The sequence below is a fragment of the Eublepharis macularius genome, chromosome 8 (genome assembly GCF_028583425.1).
Source record: "Eublepharis macularius isolate TG4126 chromosome 8, MPM_Emac_v1.0, whole genome shotgun sequence".
NCBI lineage: Eukaryota > Metazoa > Chordata > Lepidosauria > Squamata > Eublepharidae > Eublepharis > Eublepharis macularius.
The window spans coordinates 14,478,473-14,497,541 of NC_072797.1; the positions used below are offsets into that span (position 1 = coordinate 14,478,473).

The 19,069-nt window shown below is 44.6% G+C and overlaps 1 protein-coding gene across 1 annotated transcript in view; it reads left to right on the top strand.

Moving 5' to 3' along the window:
* Positions 1 to 12,090: 12,090 nt before the first annotated feature.
* Positions 12,091 to 19,069, top strand: part of LOC129334567 (tetraspanin-36-like) — a 38,084-nt gene continuing 31,105 nt past the window's right edge. Inside the window, exon 1 of the mRNA XM_054986753.1 lies at positions 12,091 to 12,265. Coding sequence (XP_054842728.1) covers positions 12,206 to 12,265 — 60 coding nt within the window. The 5' untranslated portion in view covers positions 12,091 to 12,205. The remainder of the gene's footprint in view (positions 12,266 to 19,069) is intronic.

The window sequence follows — 19,069 nt, forward strand, 5'->3', positions numbered from 1 at the left end:
GGAAACGAGTAGGTGGCGGGGCGGGTGTCGAAAATAATAAATAAATAAATTAATTAATTAATTAATTAATAATAATAATAATAAAATAAACTGTTTGCTTGGATAATCTTAACACCAACGGGCTCGGGTGATTTGGATGCTCAAATCTGGTTTTAAATGGCGTGTCTCAGTTTGGGTTCCCAACCTTCAGGTGGTGCCTGGAGATCTCCCAGGATTGCAACTGCTTGGTAGGGATGGAACTCGCTTCTTCTCTTGGCTGTGAACTTTCAGTGGGGTAACTTTCAAATAAACGAGGACAAAGTTAGCAACAACTGGAATTGTTTCAAACTTGTTCCAAAAAAAAAAAAACCTGCTGCGAGGCAAAGGGAGAAATTCTAAGCCTAGGAGGTCTGGTTAGACGTGAGTTCCATTTTATTATTCAATGGGGCTTACTCCCAGTAAAGCGTCCTTAGGTTAGTTTCAGGTACGTAGCTGTGTTGGTCAGCAGTAGGATTTGAGTCCAGTAGCACCTTAGAGAGCAGCAAGATTTTTAAGGTTATAAGCTTCCAAAAGTCAGAGCTCCCTTCTTCAGAATGCAGCTAAAGACATGTACATAAGTATAGACAGATTATTGACAGTAAATGTTACGATCATACTTAAGTTTTGGATAGTGGTTACCCAAGCAAATTCAGCTGCGGTTCAAAAAACCTTTTGGTTGTCGTTTGCAACTAGCGTTGCTATGGGGAGGGGAATTTCTTTTTCCAAAATTTGCTTTTTTTCAATACAACCATTATTGCTTTTATTCTCTTTTTAAGAGTCTTTTTTCTTCCTTTCTCTTTGATTTCTCAGGAATCCTTTGTAACTTCAGTCATTGTAGTTGTTTTATATTACATACCACAGGATGGTGCTCTAGCAATAATGAAGGGAGGCGTTAGAAGACATTGTCTGCCTCTGAGCATGTACAGAGTGAAATTCTGAAATTTTGCACACTCTCCTTTCCTGCCCCTTCTCTCTTCATATTTCTCTTGATCAAAAAGGAATTGATGGAAACTGACAGCTTTATACCTAAAGAGGAAAAGAAATGAATTGGGCCGTTTCCAGACGGCTTACCTGCCTCCGGAACGTCGCGCCATCTTGCGGGGAAAATGCGAAATATCACGTTTTCTCACGTGAGTTTTGCGCGACGTCGCGCAAAACTCATGCGAGAAAACATGATATTTCGCGTTTTCCCCGCAAGATGGCACGACGTTCCGGAGGCAGGTAAGCCATCTGGAAACGGCCCTGGTAGATTTCAGGGAGAAATGGGAAAAGAGGAATTTTAAAAATTGCTCTTAACAACCCTGCTTTCATATATATATATATATATATAAAAAGAAGAAATTTCTGATTTTTGCGTTTCCCGTCAGGCAACACACTTCTTTAGCCGAGTAATGGAATCTACTATGATTTATAACCAAAGGCCCCCAACCAAAAAAACCATTTATAATCTAAATTCTATTTATTAATGACCAATATCACAATTAGAGGAAAGAAAGCGTAGCAGATGATTTCCCCAGCAGATTATGACAGAAGTATATAAAATTGAAGAAGAGTTGAAAATTGTTTCCTGCCGGTCAACATTTAGGTGCATTTCCTACTGAGAAACATTTATAATACAGCCTTTTCAACTTCATCCTGCTAATAATTTTAAAATATTTGCAGATAATTTTAAAATATTAGCAATTCCCTGCGTTTGGGGAAGGCAGGGCATTTTATGCTGTCCTTTTAAAAATTTAGTACAAGGTAAAGCTGGTTCCTTTTTTATTGTGTGAATCATTACTGACACCTAGTGGCTGTCTGGTAACATTACAGTTCTGTACTTGCACAGCATTATTGCAACACCTTTCCTTGCCTACAGACAGCCCCCCAACCTTAAACGACTTCTCACTCACAACCATGAATCGGCCAGCAGAGTCACCATCACAGGTACCAGGCCCTGCAACAGACCCAGATGCCAGCTCTGCCCCTATATCTACCCAGGGAATACAATTACAGGACCCAATGGCATCAACTACACTGTCTCTGGCTCTTACAGCTGCTCATCCTCCAATCTGATATATGCCCTCATGTGCCAACAATGTCCTTCTGCTCTGTACATTGGACAAACCAGCCAACCTCTACGCAAAAGAATAAATGGACACAAATCTGACGTTAGAAATGGAAACGTCCAGAAACCAGTGGGAGAACACTTCAATCTACCAGGACATTCCATCAAAGACTTAAAGGTCACTGTAGTTCAACAGAAACCTTTCAAAAACAAAATCCAATGGCAAGCTGCTGAATTGGAATTCATATGTAAATTTGACTCTGTCAAGCTGGGACTGAATAGGGACTATGAATGGTTATCTCATTATCAGAGGTAACTAATTTCCTCAACAGAAGCAAACTGATCTCCATATCAGAAGCTACTGTTTGCATCTACTCCGCCCTCCCCTCTCCACCTATATATCTGACCAGTTTCTTCTTGCCCTTCATGCATCTGATGAAGAGAACTGTGATTCTCGAAAGCTTATGCTACAATAAAATTGGTTAGTCTTAAAGGTGCTACTAGACTCTTTTTTATTTTACTCCAATGTTTGTTTCAGAGGAGGGGTTATGGAAAATTCAAATCTGGGGCTGATGTTATGTGTTGAAATATTTTTCCTTGGTTTTTCTGTGCATAAATTAACATTTGGAGAGGGAGGGGCCGCGGGATCACAGCAGTTACCAAAGAAGGGAGTTTTAACTAGACATGGGCACGAACTGCATTACGAACTTAAAAAACCCACGAAATTGGCGATTGCACGATCGTGATCTGGCAGTTCATGATTGTCCACGGCAAATGAACCAGCGTTCGGAAGAAGCCTGGTTCGGTGCATTTGGCCACAGTTCGTGAAGCCAGACAGAATTCTCCTGGAAACGGAGCCGGGGGAGGGGAATGCCTGAACTCTGTCTACGCTCCTTCTGTCGCCCTGGAAACCCGAATCGAAGCCCAGCTTAACTTGATCGGCAGGTCTTCCTTCCAACCATGGAGCTGCAAAGTGGTTACAAGTTGGGAGAAGACACCCGGGGGAGGGAGAGGGGAGGGGGTGTTCTGTAGCCTCGGGCACTCCAATCTCATCCCTGCAAACCCTGATAGGCAGCTCTGACGGCCAAACACATACCTCCTGCGTTGCTCAATGGGACCTCAGCTTATAAAAAGCACTGTGCTCCTAGGCTGGCTTTCACTTTCAGCGAGCAGTGGAGTGTGAGAGCTGTTGCTTGCTACTTGCTAGCCTTTGAAGAGAGACAGAGAGTATAATTGAGCTTGGATTTTTGTGGGAGTTTCCTGGGGGCCTCGGATTGGAGACGGTATAACTCCAAGATCCCTATTGCAACCAGTTCGGCAACGGGAAATGTCCGTTGCGGTTCGCGGCTTCGGGATCGTCACTGGCACCGAACCACGAACCACAGATTTGTTAAATTTTTTTGGTTCGTGCCCATGTCTAGTTTTAACTCTCAAAAGCTTATACCCTCAAAATCTCGTTGGTCTCTGAGGTGCTACTGGACTCAAATCCAGAAATTGTTTCAGTGGCTTGAAAAAAGGATTTTGCAATTTTTCTAATTAAAAGGTAAACCATGCAATTTGTTTTCCTTTTCTGATGATAACCTCTGAACTAGCTGTAACACTGGTTGGATAGGATTTGGAATCACATATAACGTGCAACGGATGAAAACCAGGCCCGGTGCCATATTACAATGGTGCGTTTTCTTCTGCTTAAGCTGTGCTGTTTCTTTGGTTTTCAGACAGGAGCAAAATATCCATCGTCTTTCCAACAAGTGGTTTCAGGCACCCCTCAAATTGTGCAGGATGGTAGTTTTGAAAGGGAATAGAGTTGTAGTGAAGTGCCTATGGAAGTGTGTAAGGAGTTTTCTTTCCCACCACCTCATACTGTGCTGTTTATTGCAAGGGTTCTACTTTTTTTATTTTGTTGATCTTTATTTTTGCTATCAAGATCGATTGCGTTATTTATTGTGTGTACTACGCTGGTGTATGAGAGCCAGCGTGGTGTAGTGGTTAGAGTCTCCCACTAGGATCTGGGAGACCCAAGTTCAAATCCTCACTGTGCCATAAAAACTTGCTGGGTGAATTGGGACCACTCACACATTCACAGCCTGAGCTACCTCCCAGGGCTGTTGTGAGGATAAAATAGAAGAGAGGAGAATGATGGAAGCTGCTTTGGATCACAACTGGGAAGAAAAGCAGGGTATAAATGAATGAGATAGACTTCCAGCTTGCAAACAATCAAAGACTGCAAGTGGCAATCATCGCTAAAAGCCTTCTTGTTTGTTTTTATACTGTTGAATTAATAGTTGGCAGCGTTAACTGACAAAACCGTAGAAAAAAAGACAGGGGTGGATGTACTTTTTCCTCCTCTTTTCCTTGCCTATTTTTGCTTCTTCTTTTCTCTCCCTGAACCTTGGCACCAACAGTTCCCAGAAATCCAGAATAGCTTTCCTGGCTGCTCACACCAAGAAGGAAATATGACACAAATGCAGGACTTTTTCTGGGTAAAGAGGTGGTGGAAATCAATGGGTTGCCCTCTGGGAAAATGGTCACATGGCTGGTGGCCCCGCCCCCTGATCTCTAGACAGAGGGTAATCTAAACTCCCCTCTGCCTGGAGATTAGGGGGCGGGGCCACCAGCCATGTGACCATTTTCAAGAGGTTCCGGAACCCCGTTCCACCACATTCCCGCTGAAAAAAAGCCCTGCACAAATGCATTTACAGGGACAGCTTCTTCAGCTGGTGTTGCTAATCTCCCTGCAGTTCCCTAACCTTTTGCCTAACGCCAAAGCCTGGGGACCGACCAGACCGAAAGGTAACTCCTGCCCAGGCAGGTACGATTAGCCACTATATAGATAGTCGTCCCAAACCCCTTAATTCTGGACATGTATAACAGCCACTCCAGCAATCAGGCAGGCCGCACTACTATCTGTTTTGTAATACTGAAAGCTTTACCTTCCCCAAGGCCTTGGATATCCCATCTCCAGGTTTGTTCTGGGATGTAACCGCATCCAAGTCATGGATTCCAAATTTAGATTGAATAAACTCAGGGCTCATTTTAAGGGGGAACGTGCAGGAACGCAGTTCCGGTAGTTCTCTAAAGAGGTCACATGTTAGGTGGCCCCGCCCACCTGATTTTTGGTCATTTTGGGCCCGTTTTGGCCTGGATTGGGCCCAAAATGGCCAGGATCGGGCCTAAAACAGCCAGGATTGGTACTCAAATGGCCAGGATCAGGCCTCTAATGGGTGGTGGATCAATCTCCCACTCAGCAGCGGCCCAATCCTGACCATTTTGGGCCCCTTTTTGGCCATTTTCAGCCCCTTTTTGCCATTTTGGGCCCAATTTCGGCCCTGAATGGCCAGGATTGGGTCCAAAACAGCCAGGATAAGTGATGTAAGGGGGTGTGGCATATGCAAAGCAGTTATACTAATGACACACTTCCGGTGATGGCAAGGGGTGTGGCATATGCTAATGAGTTATGCTAATAAACTCCTCCAGCTCTTTTTCTCCGAAATGACCCCTGAATAAACTGTAGTTTATTAGTTTAAGGAGTGTTGCGGAAAAGCATAAAGCACTCAAAGTCAACAGACATAAAACAAGAAAACCTTACTATTGCTACATAAAATTCTGCTTAACTAAAACACAAGCTTAGATACCGATCACTCACTGGCCTCCGTTTGTTGCTTGTCTCACCCATTAGCATGTGAGCCCTCATCCATGCCTGGCTGGTCTGGCACAGAGACATGCTACGCTTTCAGCTTCTCTCTGGCATACTTGCGTAACTGTCCCTCAGAAAGAAAAAGAATGGTGAAGGGAACAGAGTGAGGTGGTAGAAAAGAGCAAGAGTCCAGTAGCACCAATTTGTGGTTGGGCATGAGCTTTCGTGAGTCACGGCTCACTTCTTCAGATAGAAGACATCTTTTCTTAGGTCTCAATCATCACTCGGTAACTCCAGAGCCAATCAGGGCTAGGGTTGCCAGTCCCCCACTGGGGACAGGGGATCCCCCGCTCCCACCCTCCACCTCTCACCCCCGCTTACCTGGCTGGCGGGGAAAAGGCAGAAGAACATACCTCCTGAATCAGGCTGTTGCAGAGTGCAGGAGCACTCCAACGCCCCTTGTGCCACCCTGTCAGCGCTCCTGCGCTCTGCAGTGGCCCGATTCAGGCCAAATCGGGCCCAATTTGGCCCCCTGCAGAGCGTGGAGTGCTGCTGGGGGCAGCATGTGGCCTGCACGATGATGTATTTAGAGGGGACGGGGGGGTTGCTTGCCCCGTGGACCACCAAACAGAGAGCAGCGGATGCAGCTGCTGGCTGAGAGTGCACAGAGCTGGCAGCAGCAGCAGTGTGAGCACTACACACATGGGAAGGCTGGGAAGCCGCCTGCACCACCCTGGCCAACTGCTGTGCTGAAGGGGGCAGCCGGCTCGCTGGGTGCCGAGCTGGCCCTCCGGTTCCTGCAGCGGCTGCTGGCTGGGAGCACACTGCCAGGTAACAGGCGGGGAGGTGAGGGGCCCGAATCGTGGGAGCGCTCCTAGGGGGCAGGAACAGCAGGCGCTCCCAGGACTGCACAGTGACATCACTTCCCAGAAGTATGTCACTGCACAGTCCTGGGAGTACATGCGATGCGCACGCGCATGCACATGCGTGGTGAGAGAAGCGCCACCGGCCAGGAGTTGCCCCGGGTGCCTGGAACCCACACTACGCCACTGGTTCTGACAAGACCAGGAAGAGAAACAGCAGCCAGTTGGGCACAGGCTATGGATGCAGTTCAAAATACTCTTTCCCAGGAGTAAACTGCGTGGAATAAAATGGGATATGCTTCTGCATAGACTCGCTTTGGATTTGCTCCTTGTTCTATTTGGTGGTTGTTGCTTTGGAGGAGGAGATGTGTGTTTTTTTCTGCAAAAGCTTGTGCCGTGATGAATCTGTGTTGCTAAAGTGCTACAAGATTCTTTGGTTTTTGAACAGCAGATCTGCCAGCTTTGGTCTAGATGATGAGTGGAACAGCTTCAGGCCCAAATATATGGGATAAGCTAAGAGGCCATTTCCTATGTGAGTAGAACTCTGACATTCATGCTGAAAATTTACTTCTGTTTGCCCCTAAGAAAAATGTGCTTGAGCACCCACACAGTACAGCTCTTGCCTGAAGCCGAAGAACACGTCTTTTGATTCTCTGTTAAAGTGGAGTGAAGGCTATGTTCGCCAGGCAGGCTCTGACATATTGTGATTGAGCCGGAAAGAAAAGGAATTGTAGTGAGAGAGAGATTTGTGGTGAGACTTCATATAAAGGCTGGTAGCTTCAGGTGGGTGCCATGTTGGTCTACTGTCCAAGGGCAAGATCTGGGTCCAGTTGCACCTTAAAGACCAACTAGATTTCCAAGGAAATCTAGTTGGTCTTTAAGGTGCTATTGGACCCAGATCTTGCTATAAGGGATAAGTTAATGTGCTAGAAGTTCCAGCTCCTCCCTCCTTTGGTCATGAATGCGTTCATAGTTGTAGCAGCACAAGAAATGCAGAATAAATGACCTTTATTTGTTGAATGAAAAATTCAGCATTCTGGAAGCAAGGTTTTGAGTCACGCAGAACTCTTCTTCAGGTGGAGAACAAACCAAGACTCTACAGAGACAGAAAGCAGGACCCTTGCTGTAAAAGAAGGAGCATCTCCTCCAGTACTATACAGCCCACCAATTAAAATCTGCCTCTCATGCCCCTCTCTGTGCCCGCACCTTCAGAAACGAGGTGGGTGGTGAATACAGATGGCATTTTCTGTGGTGGCACCCTCCCTCTGGAACACCGTCACTCTTGAAGCTCTTTGGGTGCCTGCTTTTTCTTTCTTTTAGGCACCAAGCCAAAACACATAGTTTGATCAAGGCTTTTAATTAGGGGTTTTATCTTATCAACTTTTCAAATGCGCTGCTTCTGTTTTATGGTTAGTTTTTATGCTTTTATATCCAACGGCTTTAAAAAATATTGATCTTTAAAATATTTTAAAAGTTAAATATAAAAATATTAAATGCATGGAATATTAAATTATTAGCTGTATAGATTAATGTATTAATTATCAAATTATTAAATAAATAATATTTTTTCAATATTTCAGTATTAAATAATATTTCAATATATTTGAATTATTGTTTTATATTGTTTTTATATTTGTTATATTATTTTAATAGTAAGCTGCCGAGTCGAGCAGGACTCTGAAGAGGCATCATAGAAATATCCTAAATAAATAAAGTAAATATATTTTATTTTTCCTGTCAATGTACAGCCTCAGCAAAAACTTATACGTTTGCAGACTACATAATGGACATACATTTATTTATTTATTTATTTATTTATTTATTTATTTACTTTCTATTTCTGTTCCACCCTCCTCGACTAGCAGGCTCAGGCCAGATTACACTCTGCAAAACAACACACTAAAAACTTACATTTTACCAGGGCTTTTTTTCAGCGGAAACGTGATGGAACAGAGTTCCGGCACCTCTTGAAAATGGTCACATGGCTGGTGGCCCCGCCCCCTGATCTCCAGACAGAGGGGAATTTAGATCGCCCTCCGCACAGCAGCAGTGCAGAGGGCAATCTAAACTCTCTTCTGTCTGGAGATCAGGGGGTGGCGCCACCGGCCATGTGACCATTTTGGCCGAGGGCGATTTAAACTTAAAAAAAACTCCTCCCTTCTTCCAGCTGACCCAAAGTGACGTCATTGTGTGGTCCTGAGTTCCATCACCTCTTTTCCCAGAAAAAAAGCCCTGCCAATAACCATCATAAGGAGTAGCAGAGACTTGAATCTGACGTTATTCAGCACTCTGCCGCACTGGAAGGTTTTCACACACGGCCGTAGGTCTGATGTTTCTCTCTCAGACTGATACCGACTCTTTCTAATCTGTGATTCACGAAAGGAAAGATACATGGTGCTTTGATCATGTGTGTATTTATTCATCTAAAGACTTAACTATATAAGAAGACGAGAGCTCTGGCCCTCAAAAGCTCACATCCTGAAAGTCTTGTTGGTCTCTGAGGTGCCGCTGGGCCCACGTTCTCTGTTCTACTGCAGACCCACATGGCTACTCACTCAGAACTCTATAAGGGAAACTGAAAATAATTCAGAAAGGAAGTGCATGGTATTTCAGAGCACTAGCAACAGCTTAAAATGCACCTGTTCTTTTAAGAAATGCAAGACAAATGGCTATTTTCAGGGGATCTGAAATCTCCATATTGTTCCAAATATTTTTGGTAAAGGGACTAATGAAGCGGTGATGAGTGTAAATGTTGGTGGTCGTGATCCATATTACAAGTTCCTTTAGGGTTGCCAGCTGCCTGGAGTAAAATGTCTTGTCCCTTTAAGAGACTCCTTGGGGTATTGTTTACTAGGTGATGTTATTTGCCATGAAAAGCTTCAGAGGTCCATTTCCATACATTAAGCCTCTCCTAAAGGGGCAGGACATTTATTTTCCTCCAGCTCTGCTGGCAACCCTAATTCCTGTTGCTAGAATAGCTAGTTCCTGGAATTAAACTACCCCCTTACCTTTTTCCCCACAGAAGTCTGTACTTTTCTTAATTACATTCAAACTACATAATTGCATCATACACCCTGTGCTTCCTTTGCCTGGTGTTTACAACTTTTTAAAACATTTTCTTCATAACTTCATGTCTGCCTAGGGAGGCCTGACTATATCAGGGTCCCAAACCACGTTGAGCTTGTGGGTGCTTTTGGAATTTGGAGGCAGGATAGTTCGTGCCGCTGCAAAATGTGTGACGTGGGGGAAATCTTGTGAGCCTAACATGACACAGTCAGGAGGAAACTGAACGTTTCAGTTTTGCTCAGGGACTAATTAAACTTCCAAGGAATAGTGAAATCACTAATGTTTTCTGTGCTGAAATAAGCCAGGATGGCCTTTAAATATGGAGACCCCTGAGAGCAAAATCCCATTGAAGTGAAACTGGAGAATCTCTAATCCTGTATATGCTTTGAAATCTGAACTCTTCTTTCTGTTACTGCGGATGTCATTTTTTTTAAAGCATTCACCTTGTCCTAATTTGCATTCTTTCTGGGGAGCATCAGTTCAAGAAGACCCATCTATCCAAATGTTTTTATTCTCTGCAGAGTCTCGTTGATGTAACTGGCTGTGCCAGATCGGTGGTTGTTAAATCAGAACTCTGTGCAAAGAGCCGTCTTCCTCCAAAACAGAGAAGTTTTGGGCCTGTGTCAAAATGCAGCTGTGTCCTCTTTCCGACCACAGCAGAAACACCACAACGGCACAGCAAGACCAGAGATGGATGGGTGGCTGTTTAAGCAAGTTCGCTGATTTTGAGTTAGGGCTGCCAACTCTGTATTGGGGAATTCCTGGACATTTGGGTGGTGGAGCCTGGCGAGGGCAAGGTTTGGGGTAGAGGGACCTCAGAGGGGTATAATACCATACAGTCCACCCTCTAAATCTGTGATTTTCTCTAGGGGAACGAACGTCTGTAGTCTGGAGAACAGTGGAAATTCCCCTCCTCAAGTTTTGCACGTGCTCAGAATTGGCAACCTAATTGTGAGCACGTGCAAAACATTCAGTAAATAATAAAACAACACCCCCCCCCCCCAAATTCCTAATTTTGAATGCTGTTAAATATTTATGGCTTTTGAAAAATAAAGTCAAGGCACACAGTTACCAAATTTAGAATGCTGTTTCATTATTGATCAAAAGGCTTCTAGCATTCTCATTACCGATTTTCAAATCGGTAATAAAGAGTAAAAAATGGATTTTAAAAGTCCTTTACCCAGAATATAAAACACATTGCTTATGGAATAAAGCAAATAATTTTAGGAGGCTGGATGTGTTCATCTGTTGTCAAAATAAACAGGACTTTCCCGGGGCATGTTATAGAAATATTTTTATTCCAGTATAATCTTTTCATGAAAGCTTATGCTGGAATAAAGGGGGTGGGGGTTGTTTAGTTTTTAATGCACTCTAAAACTCCGGTTTAGTTTGAAATTGGGTCAGAATCACTGGAAAGGCTACTATGTTTACTTGGGAGTAAAATCCACTGAAAACAGTGGGACTTGCTCCTGAGTAAACATCAGGTAATAATCTGCCTTGCATCTTCATACTTTAGAAGGAGGGTTGCCAACTGATCAGGAAAAACCTGGGCTGTTCTTGTGCCTTTGACTGCAGCTTAAGGCAAAGCTACAGGACCGGATGGAAAAGCTGCAGAAAACTGCCATTTCTTTACTTATTTACCCTTCTCCCAAGTAGCTCGGGACAGTGTGTATGGTTCTCCTCCAACTTCAGTCTATCTGATCCTTACAACACCCCTGTGAGGTAGGCTAGGCTGATTTCCCTTCAAATGAACTTTGACTTTCTTGAAGAACAGTTATTTTATAGCAGTATAAAAGAATCAAGAGTCCCTTAGAACCTATAAGGCTAACAGAATTTGTGATAAGGTATGAGCTTTCATGTAGGGTTGCTAGCCTCCAAGTGGCGGCTGGAGATCTCTCAGAATTACAACTGATCTCCAGACAACAAAGATCAATTCCTCTGCAGAAGATGGCTGCTTTGGAGGGTGCACTCTATAGCATTATGCCCCACTGAGCCCCCCCTCCCCAAACCCGTCCTTTCCAGGCTCCACCCCCCAAAATCTCCAGGAATTTCCCATCCCAGACCTGGCAACCCTATAAGTCACAGCTCAGTTCTTCAGATCTTTCACGTATCTGATGAAGTGAGCTGTGACTTACAAAAGCTCATACCCTACCACAAATTTTGTTAGTCTTACAGGTTCTACAGGACTCTTGCTCTTTTCTAACAGGGCTACCCATCTTAGTCATTTTATAGTGCTTGCTATTAGTAACCATTTGGTAAGTCTTCCCTCCCCTTCTGCCACTAGTTTAGAAGGTTCACGGTAGCCCTGTGAGTCACATTCAGTGCTAAGTATTGGGCAGGAAGAATATCCAGGCTACAGTAAAGTGTTGTTTCGCACTGTACACAAAAGAGCATGTGACTGGGGGAGGGTAAGGGGGGTGTCATGTGATAACTGGTAATGCTTTGCTCAGAGCCCCAGAGATGCGGGTGAATTGAGAGTGCGCTCACCAGCCATCCAGAGGTGCAATTACAGAGCTCTGCAGGCACCAACAGAGCGTTTGTTTCTTTCCTTCTTCCCGTACACAGGAGCCAAACATGGACTGCGGAGTGATCACCTCGAAGAGTGTGTTGCTGGCCATCAGCCTCATCTTTTGGGTAAGTGGATGGGAGAAATCTTTTCCCTTTGCTGTTCTTAAAGCTCCATAACAAAAAAAGCAACTGATGCTGATTAACAGAGTGTGGCGGGTTAGCAAGCAGAGTCTGTGCAAGTTCGCTTGGAAGTTTGCTTTGTCTGATTCCGCCAGCTTCCAAGGAAGCGGGTGCAGAATTGTAGCTTTAACCCCTGAAGTCTTGGGTTGTTTGTAGTTAGTAGTACTAATAATGTTTACAATAACAATGTTTTTTTTTATTCTGCTGTTCTCATAAGGAGTTTAGTGCAACCTACATGGCTCACAACAACCCTAAAAGGTATCTTATGGATCAGATCAGTAGTCCAGGGAGTCCGGCATCTTATTTCACATGGCAGCCAATCAGTTGCCCTGGAGGGCCAAAGAAACAGAGCAGAGAGACTAAGGGCCAAGCTACAAGTGACGAATGACACTTGCCTGGCAAGTGAACAAACTCACGTGTATTCCTCCCTGCTCACTTGTGCTCCACTTGCACTCTACGTAGTGATCAAGTGGAGGGCAAGTGGAGGGCAAGTGAACAGGGAGGAATACACGCGAGTCTGTTCACTTGCCAGGCAAGTGCAATTCATCACTTGTAGCTTGGCCCTAAGATCCTCCCCTGCTGCTGCTTCCCCCAGCACTGGTATTTAGAGGTTGACTGCTTCTGAACATGGAGGTTCCATTTAATCACCATGGCTAGTAGCCACTGATGGACTTCTGCGCAGATCTGTCTAATCCCCTTTTTAAGACATCCATGTTTGTTGCCATCGCTGTGTCCACTGGTGGTGAATACTATGTTTATAATAATAACTGCACTTAAATGCCCCTCTTCTAGACAGATTAGTGTCCCACTCAGAGCGGTGAACAAGGACAGTGTTATATTATCCCCTCAGTACCGCTGGTGCTGAGAGGAGGGCCTTACCCAAGGCCACCTGCTGAACTCATGGCAGCAGTGGGATTCGAACCAGCAGAGTGCTGACTCGCAGACCAACCACTTTGCTGCTGTGCTACAGTAGCTCCCATTAACTCGTTGAGCAAAGTATTTCCTTCTTGCTGTGCTGAATTGATTGCCCGTCAGTTTCCTGGGGTGCCCTCCCACAACTTCTAGAGAAGAAAAAAAGTTCTATTTTCTGCATGCCATGCTTAGTTTCCCAAACGTCTGTCGTGTCCTTTCCTAGACATCTTTTTTCTAAACTGAAACGTCCCATTCTCTGTAACCCTTCTCCAGCCCTTTAATTGTCTTGTTTCCCCTTTTCGTCTGCCCTGCGATATCCATTTCAAGATACAGTAACAAGAGTGGCACATGGGATTTGAAATGTGGCTGTACCATAGATCAGGTTAGGTAGGTCGGGCTGAAATTATGTAATTGATCCAAGGTCACCGTAGCATAGCTTTGTTATGGAACAGAGATTTGAACTCGTCTCCCTTGTTTAAATCCAGCATTCTGACCATTGAACCCCACAGTTTTAAGCTCTTTTTGCTCACGAAACTCTCTGTGACTGTGAACCAGCCTTCCATGAAGATAGTTTCAGGTGGGTAGCTGTGTTGCTCTATAGCAGAAGAGGAAGAGCAACAAGATTTCCAGAGTGCTTGACTTTCGAAAGCTTATGCTCTGGAAATCTTGTTTGTTGTAAGATGCTACTGGACTCTCTTTCTGAACTAACTTTTTTACCTGAACTGGTCTACCCTAGAGGGTTGTTGTGAGGACAATGTGGACATGCTCTTTAGAAGAAGGGCAGGTCAAAAGGTAAGAAACGAGCTAATTCTGATGGTTGTTGTGGGTTTTCCGGGCTGTATTGCCATGGTCTTGGCATTGTAGTTCCTGACGTTTCGCCAGCAGCTGTGGCTGGCATCTTCAGAGGTGTAGCACCAAAAGACAGAGATCTCTCAGTGTCACAGTGTGGAAAAGATGTAGGTCATTTGTATCTACTCAGGAGGGGTGGGGTTGAGCTGAGTCATCCTGTAAGAGTTTCCCAGGGTGTGGAATGCTAATGGCGGGAGGCTTCACTGTATCCTGAGGAGGTTCTTTTGCATATGGATTGGTACTTGATGTGCTAATCTTCTCTGCAGGGCTATTGTCGGGGATAGAATGTTTTGTTAGCCTGGTGTTTTTCAGAACTGGAAACCATGCTCTGTTCATTCTTAAGGTTTCTTCTTTCCTGTTGAAGTTTTGCTTATGCTTGTGAATTTCAATGGCTTCCCTGTGCAGTCTGACAAAGTAGTTGGAAGTGTTGTCCAGTATTTTGGTGTCCTGGAATAAGATACTGTGCCCTGTTTGAGTTAGGCTATGTTCAGCCACTGCTGATTTTTCAGGTTGTCCAAGTCTGCAGTGTCTTTCATGTTCTTTTATTCTTGTCTGGATGCTACGCTTTGTGGTCCCGATGTAAACTTGTCCACAGCTGCAGGGTATACGGTATACTCCTGCAGAGGTGAGGGGGTCTCTGCTGTCTTTTGCTGATCGTAGCATCTGTTGTATTTTTCGGGTGGGTCTGAATACTGCTTGAAGGTTATGCTTTTTCATAAGCTTTCCCATCTGATCAGTAATTCCTTTGATATATGGCAAAAACACTTTTCCTGTAGGAGACTGTTTTTCCTTGGTTGTTTGATTCACCCTGGGTTTGATTGCTCTTCGGATTTCATTTCTGGAGTAGCCATTTGCCTGAAGTGCGTGGTTTAGATGATTAATTTCCTCATTGAGAAAGTGCGGCTCACGTATCTGTCTTGCGCGATCCACTAATGTTTTCATTATGCCTCTTTTCTGTTGGGGGTGGTGATTGGAGATGGGATGAGCTAATTCTGTCTTATCGAGGGCTTTCTGTGCTTGCTGCAGCTTGTGCTTTGCATGCGTGTTTCGAATTCAGTTCTTTGCAAAAAGATCTTGGCTCGGAGAGACCTCTGCCTGAGGTGTGGGACAGCTGCTTTCTGGAGTACTGGGATAGATGGGCCAAAGGTCTAACTTGATGTGAGGCAGCTCCACGAGTGTTTCTTTGTAGGAATTTCAGCCTGTTTAGTTCTTTGGTCCCTCCTGCATTTCTGAATCAATGTTGCTTACCACCTTCGTTTCCCCAGCAAGGCTTTGTTGTTTTGAAGGATGACTGGCAGAAATTCAGGGCATGAAGCTGTTCCCTGGCTGGATTTCTGGTGGGCCAGGGAAGCTTTTCCATTGCTTGAATTTCTCCCAGAGAGCTGATATAGCTGATGATGGTATTAGAGACAATGAATGGATTCCCAGAGACCCCCCTTTTAGCCAAGCCTGCTTCCAATAATAATAATAAAAATTTGAGAGAAATTCATTGTGGACTCATTGCTGCTGTGAATTGCACAGGCACTCGAAAGGGCAAGAAAACGTACGTACCGCTTGCTTCTCTATTCTTTCCTCTCCGTCTCTTCATGCCCACCTCCCCCTGCTACTTGGAGGGCTTCTTGCTGAATTTTTAAAAATGGGTAATACCACAAAATTTAAACAAAAGCCAATAAAAAGTTCAGCAGGCGTGAAGTGATGGGGAGAGAAAATGATGCCAGACGTGGGTGGGAAGATCTGCACCTTCTTATTCACATGGGCGCAAACACTGTTTGACTCCAGGGTTTTTGGAAAGATTGGAGCAAAGCAGAGGGGAACCATGGAAGGAGAACAGAGATGGGATGACGTCATGCAGATGGCCCCAAATTCCCACTCTGGTGTGAGAGCAGAAGATCAAATCGACCCTCAAGAAGCTACCCAAGTATAGCCACTTCTATTATCTAGACCTAGAGCTATGCTTTGTGAAAGGGGCCAAATTCAGTGTGTGTGGTACTAAGGACACTTGCATTTTGGCAATCATATTTGGACAACCTTGTGATCCAATTTGACACAGAGACTGCAACACACACCGAAACCCCTGTATGGTAGGGGAAACGGAGGCTAAACTTAAGAGTGTTTCCACATGACAAATGGGATTTTATAAAGATGGGGCTGGGGGATGCCATTTGAATGTAAAAACAGGTGGGTTTTAACTTTCGCTCTCTTTAGTTTTCTAGCTAGGCTTGCTACCTTTTCTAGCAACTAAGATCACTCATATGCAGGGCTTTTTTTCTGGGGAAAGAGGTGGGGGAACTCAGTGGGATGCCCGCAGAGAAAATGATCACATGGCTGGTGGCCCCGCCCCCTGATCTCCAGACGGAGGGGAGTTTAGATTGCCCTCCACGCTGCAGATCAGGGGGCGGGGCCACCAGCCATGTGACCATTTTTAAGAGGTTCCAGAACTCCGCTCCACCGCGTTCCAGCTGAAAAAAAGCCCTGCTCATATGAATTTAACAGTGACTTGATGCACACAAAACTAGGCCAGGGGAAGCTCTTCCCATCATTTTAATTTCCATGACAGGTGAAACTTCATCTGGCAAACGTCACTTTATTTTTACTAGCTGTATTTCTGTGTCTTGAACAACAGACAACTCTTTTTATTTTTAAAAAAATCATTGATCTTGCCTGTACATAATGTGTGAGAGGTTTTCTAATACGTTGCTCATCTGTTATTCTGGTATGATTCTTGTGACTTTCGTAAGTGGAGGCCGCCATCAAGCAAATGCACTGATTAGGAAAATCCTTGAGCAGTTGTGTTTCTGCTTGCCACAGAGCTGAGGAGGGCACAGGAGCCCTGCTAGGGGGAAAAATAGGCAACCACAATGGCTGCTTCCACACACATTGGATAATCCACTTTCAAGACTCTTTAGTGAACATTTGGAACTGATTTTCCATGGCCATTTCCACACACGTTGAATAATGCACTTTCAATGCACTTTCGCAATCCTTTTGAAGTGGATTTTTTGTTCCACACATGGAAAATCAGTTTCAAATGTTCACTACAGAGTATTGAAAGTGGATTATCCAACGTGTGTGGAAGCAGCCCATGTGTAGAACAAAAAATCCACTTCCAAAGGATTGCTAAAGTGCATAGAAAGTGCATTATTCAACGTGTGTGGAAATGGCCAATGTGAACACACTTTTTGAAAGTGAAGCAAATAATAGACACTGTAAAGACAGGATATCCTGTTCTCGGGTGGTGGTTACACGAACTGTTGCAAAAGAGTCCACTCTGTCCAAAACAGAAATGGACTTTTGAAGTAATTACATCACCCAAGGATGTTGAATGACGTTTCATGACTGCCCTTGAATGGAGGTTGATTAAAAAAAAAAAGAATTCCCGCTTCTTTGCAATAGATTTGGAAGAAATAATATGTGGTTTAACTCAAGACAGATGCGTCCCTAAGAGGAAGTTGGTCTGCAATGTTTTGTAATGAATGGAAATTTCTGCGTTCAATCAGGCTTGTAAGTAGCCACTTGCCTGCAGCAGCCAGATAGCAAAGCTTAACAAAAACTGCCTCTAATCTTGTTTGGAACACGTACGACTAACAATTGAGGTACCTGTGGCTGAGCAAGGAAATGTTTAGCTTTGCTTGTGGACAAGCAACTTCTGCAACTTTCAAGATTGTTTTGGATCTAGGATTACCTGTGGTAACAATCTCTTCTGTCTCTAAGAGTTTTGTAGAAGAGTGAATTCCTGCAGGAGAAGTTGAAATTCAAATTTTGTCATATCTAGTAAAGTTTCCGGGGACCTGGCCTCCTTAGCATCTGGTCACCCTAATCGGTGATGAGGAATAGACTTAATCAATCAGAAAGGCCCTTGTTTGATCTTGCATTTCTGGATGAAGGACTGGGAAGAAACGAACTTTAAAAAAATATTCTCCTCTTACATGGGACTCCTAACTGAGAGCTGTTGTAGCATGGTGGTTAAGTGGTTGGGCTGCAAATCAGCACTCTGCTAGTTCAACTCCCACTACTGCCATGAACTCTGCAGGTGGCCCTGAGTAAGCCGCTCCTCTCAGCCCCAGCTCCCCAGTTGTATTGGGGGGATAATAATAACACTGTTCACACCTCTCCGAGTGGGACACTAATCTGTCTACAAGAGTACTATATAAGCGCAGTTGTTGTTATTAACTTACTTTTACATTTTACCTGTGTACATCTTAGGGTTACCAGCTCCAAGTAGGGAAATTCCTGGAGATCTGGGGGGTGAAACCTGGAGAAACCTGGAGAAAGTGGGGTTTGGGGAGAGAAAGGAACTTGGCATGGCAGAATTCCATAGAGTCCACCCCCAAAAGTAGCCATTTTCTCCAAGTGAACTGATCTCTGTGGCATGGAGACCAGTTGTAATTCCAGGAGATCTCCAGCCTCTACCTGGAAGCTGGCAACCCTATCCAGGTCAGATCATCAATATATTCTGGGAATGTCCCTCTGAGCTGTTTCCCTGAAGACTCAGTTTGCTCCATCAGCTACATCTTGTCAGTTTTCCCGTTGGAGCGAACAAGAGCTTCCCAGGGCTGTTTCGGGTCAAGAAGATAGCATGGGAGAAGGCATAAGCCCTCTCTTCCTCCATGGCATGGCCCTGTTCCAAATCGAGCCCTCCATGTGTTTAGGATACACAGCTATCCCAAAACAAGTCCATGGCCCATCACTGGGAGGCAAAGCAGATATTTGTCTGCTTTGTCTCGCATCCAGATATTTGAGTAAGCGATGCAGATACTTGCCCTGACCTGGATTCCCAGGCAAGATTGATCTCATCAGACTTTGGAAGCTAAGCTGGGTCTGCCTTGGTTAGTAATTGGATGGGAGACCTCAAAGGAAGACTAGGGTTGTTATGTAGAGGCAGGCGGTAGCGAACCACCTCTGATCAGCTCTGGGCTGATTCCGCACACGTTGGATAATGCACTTCCAATCCTCTTTATAGATCATTTGGAATGGATTCTTTTGTGTGCG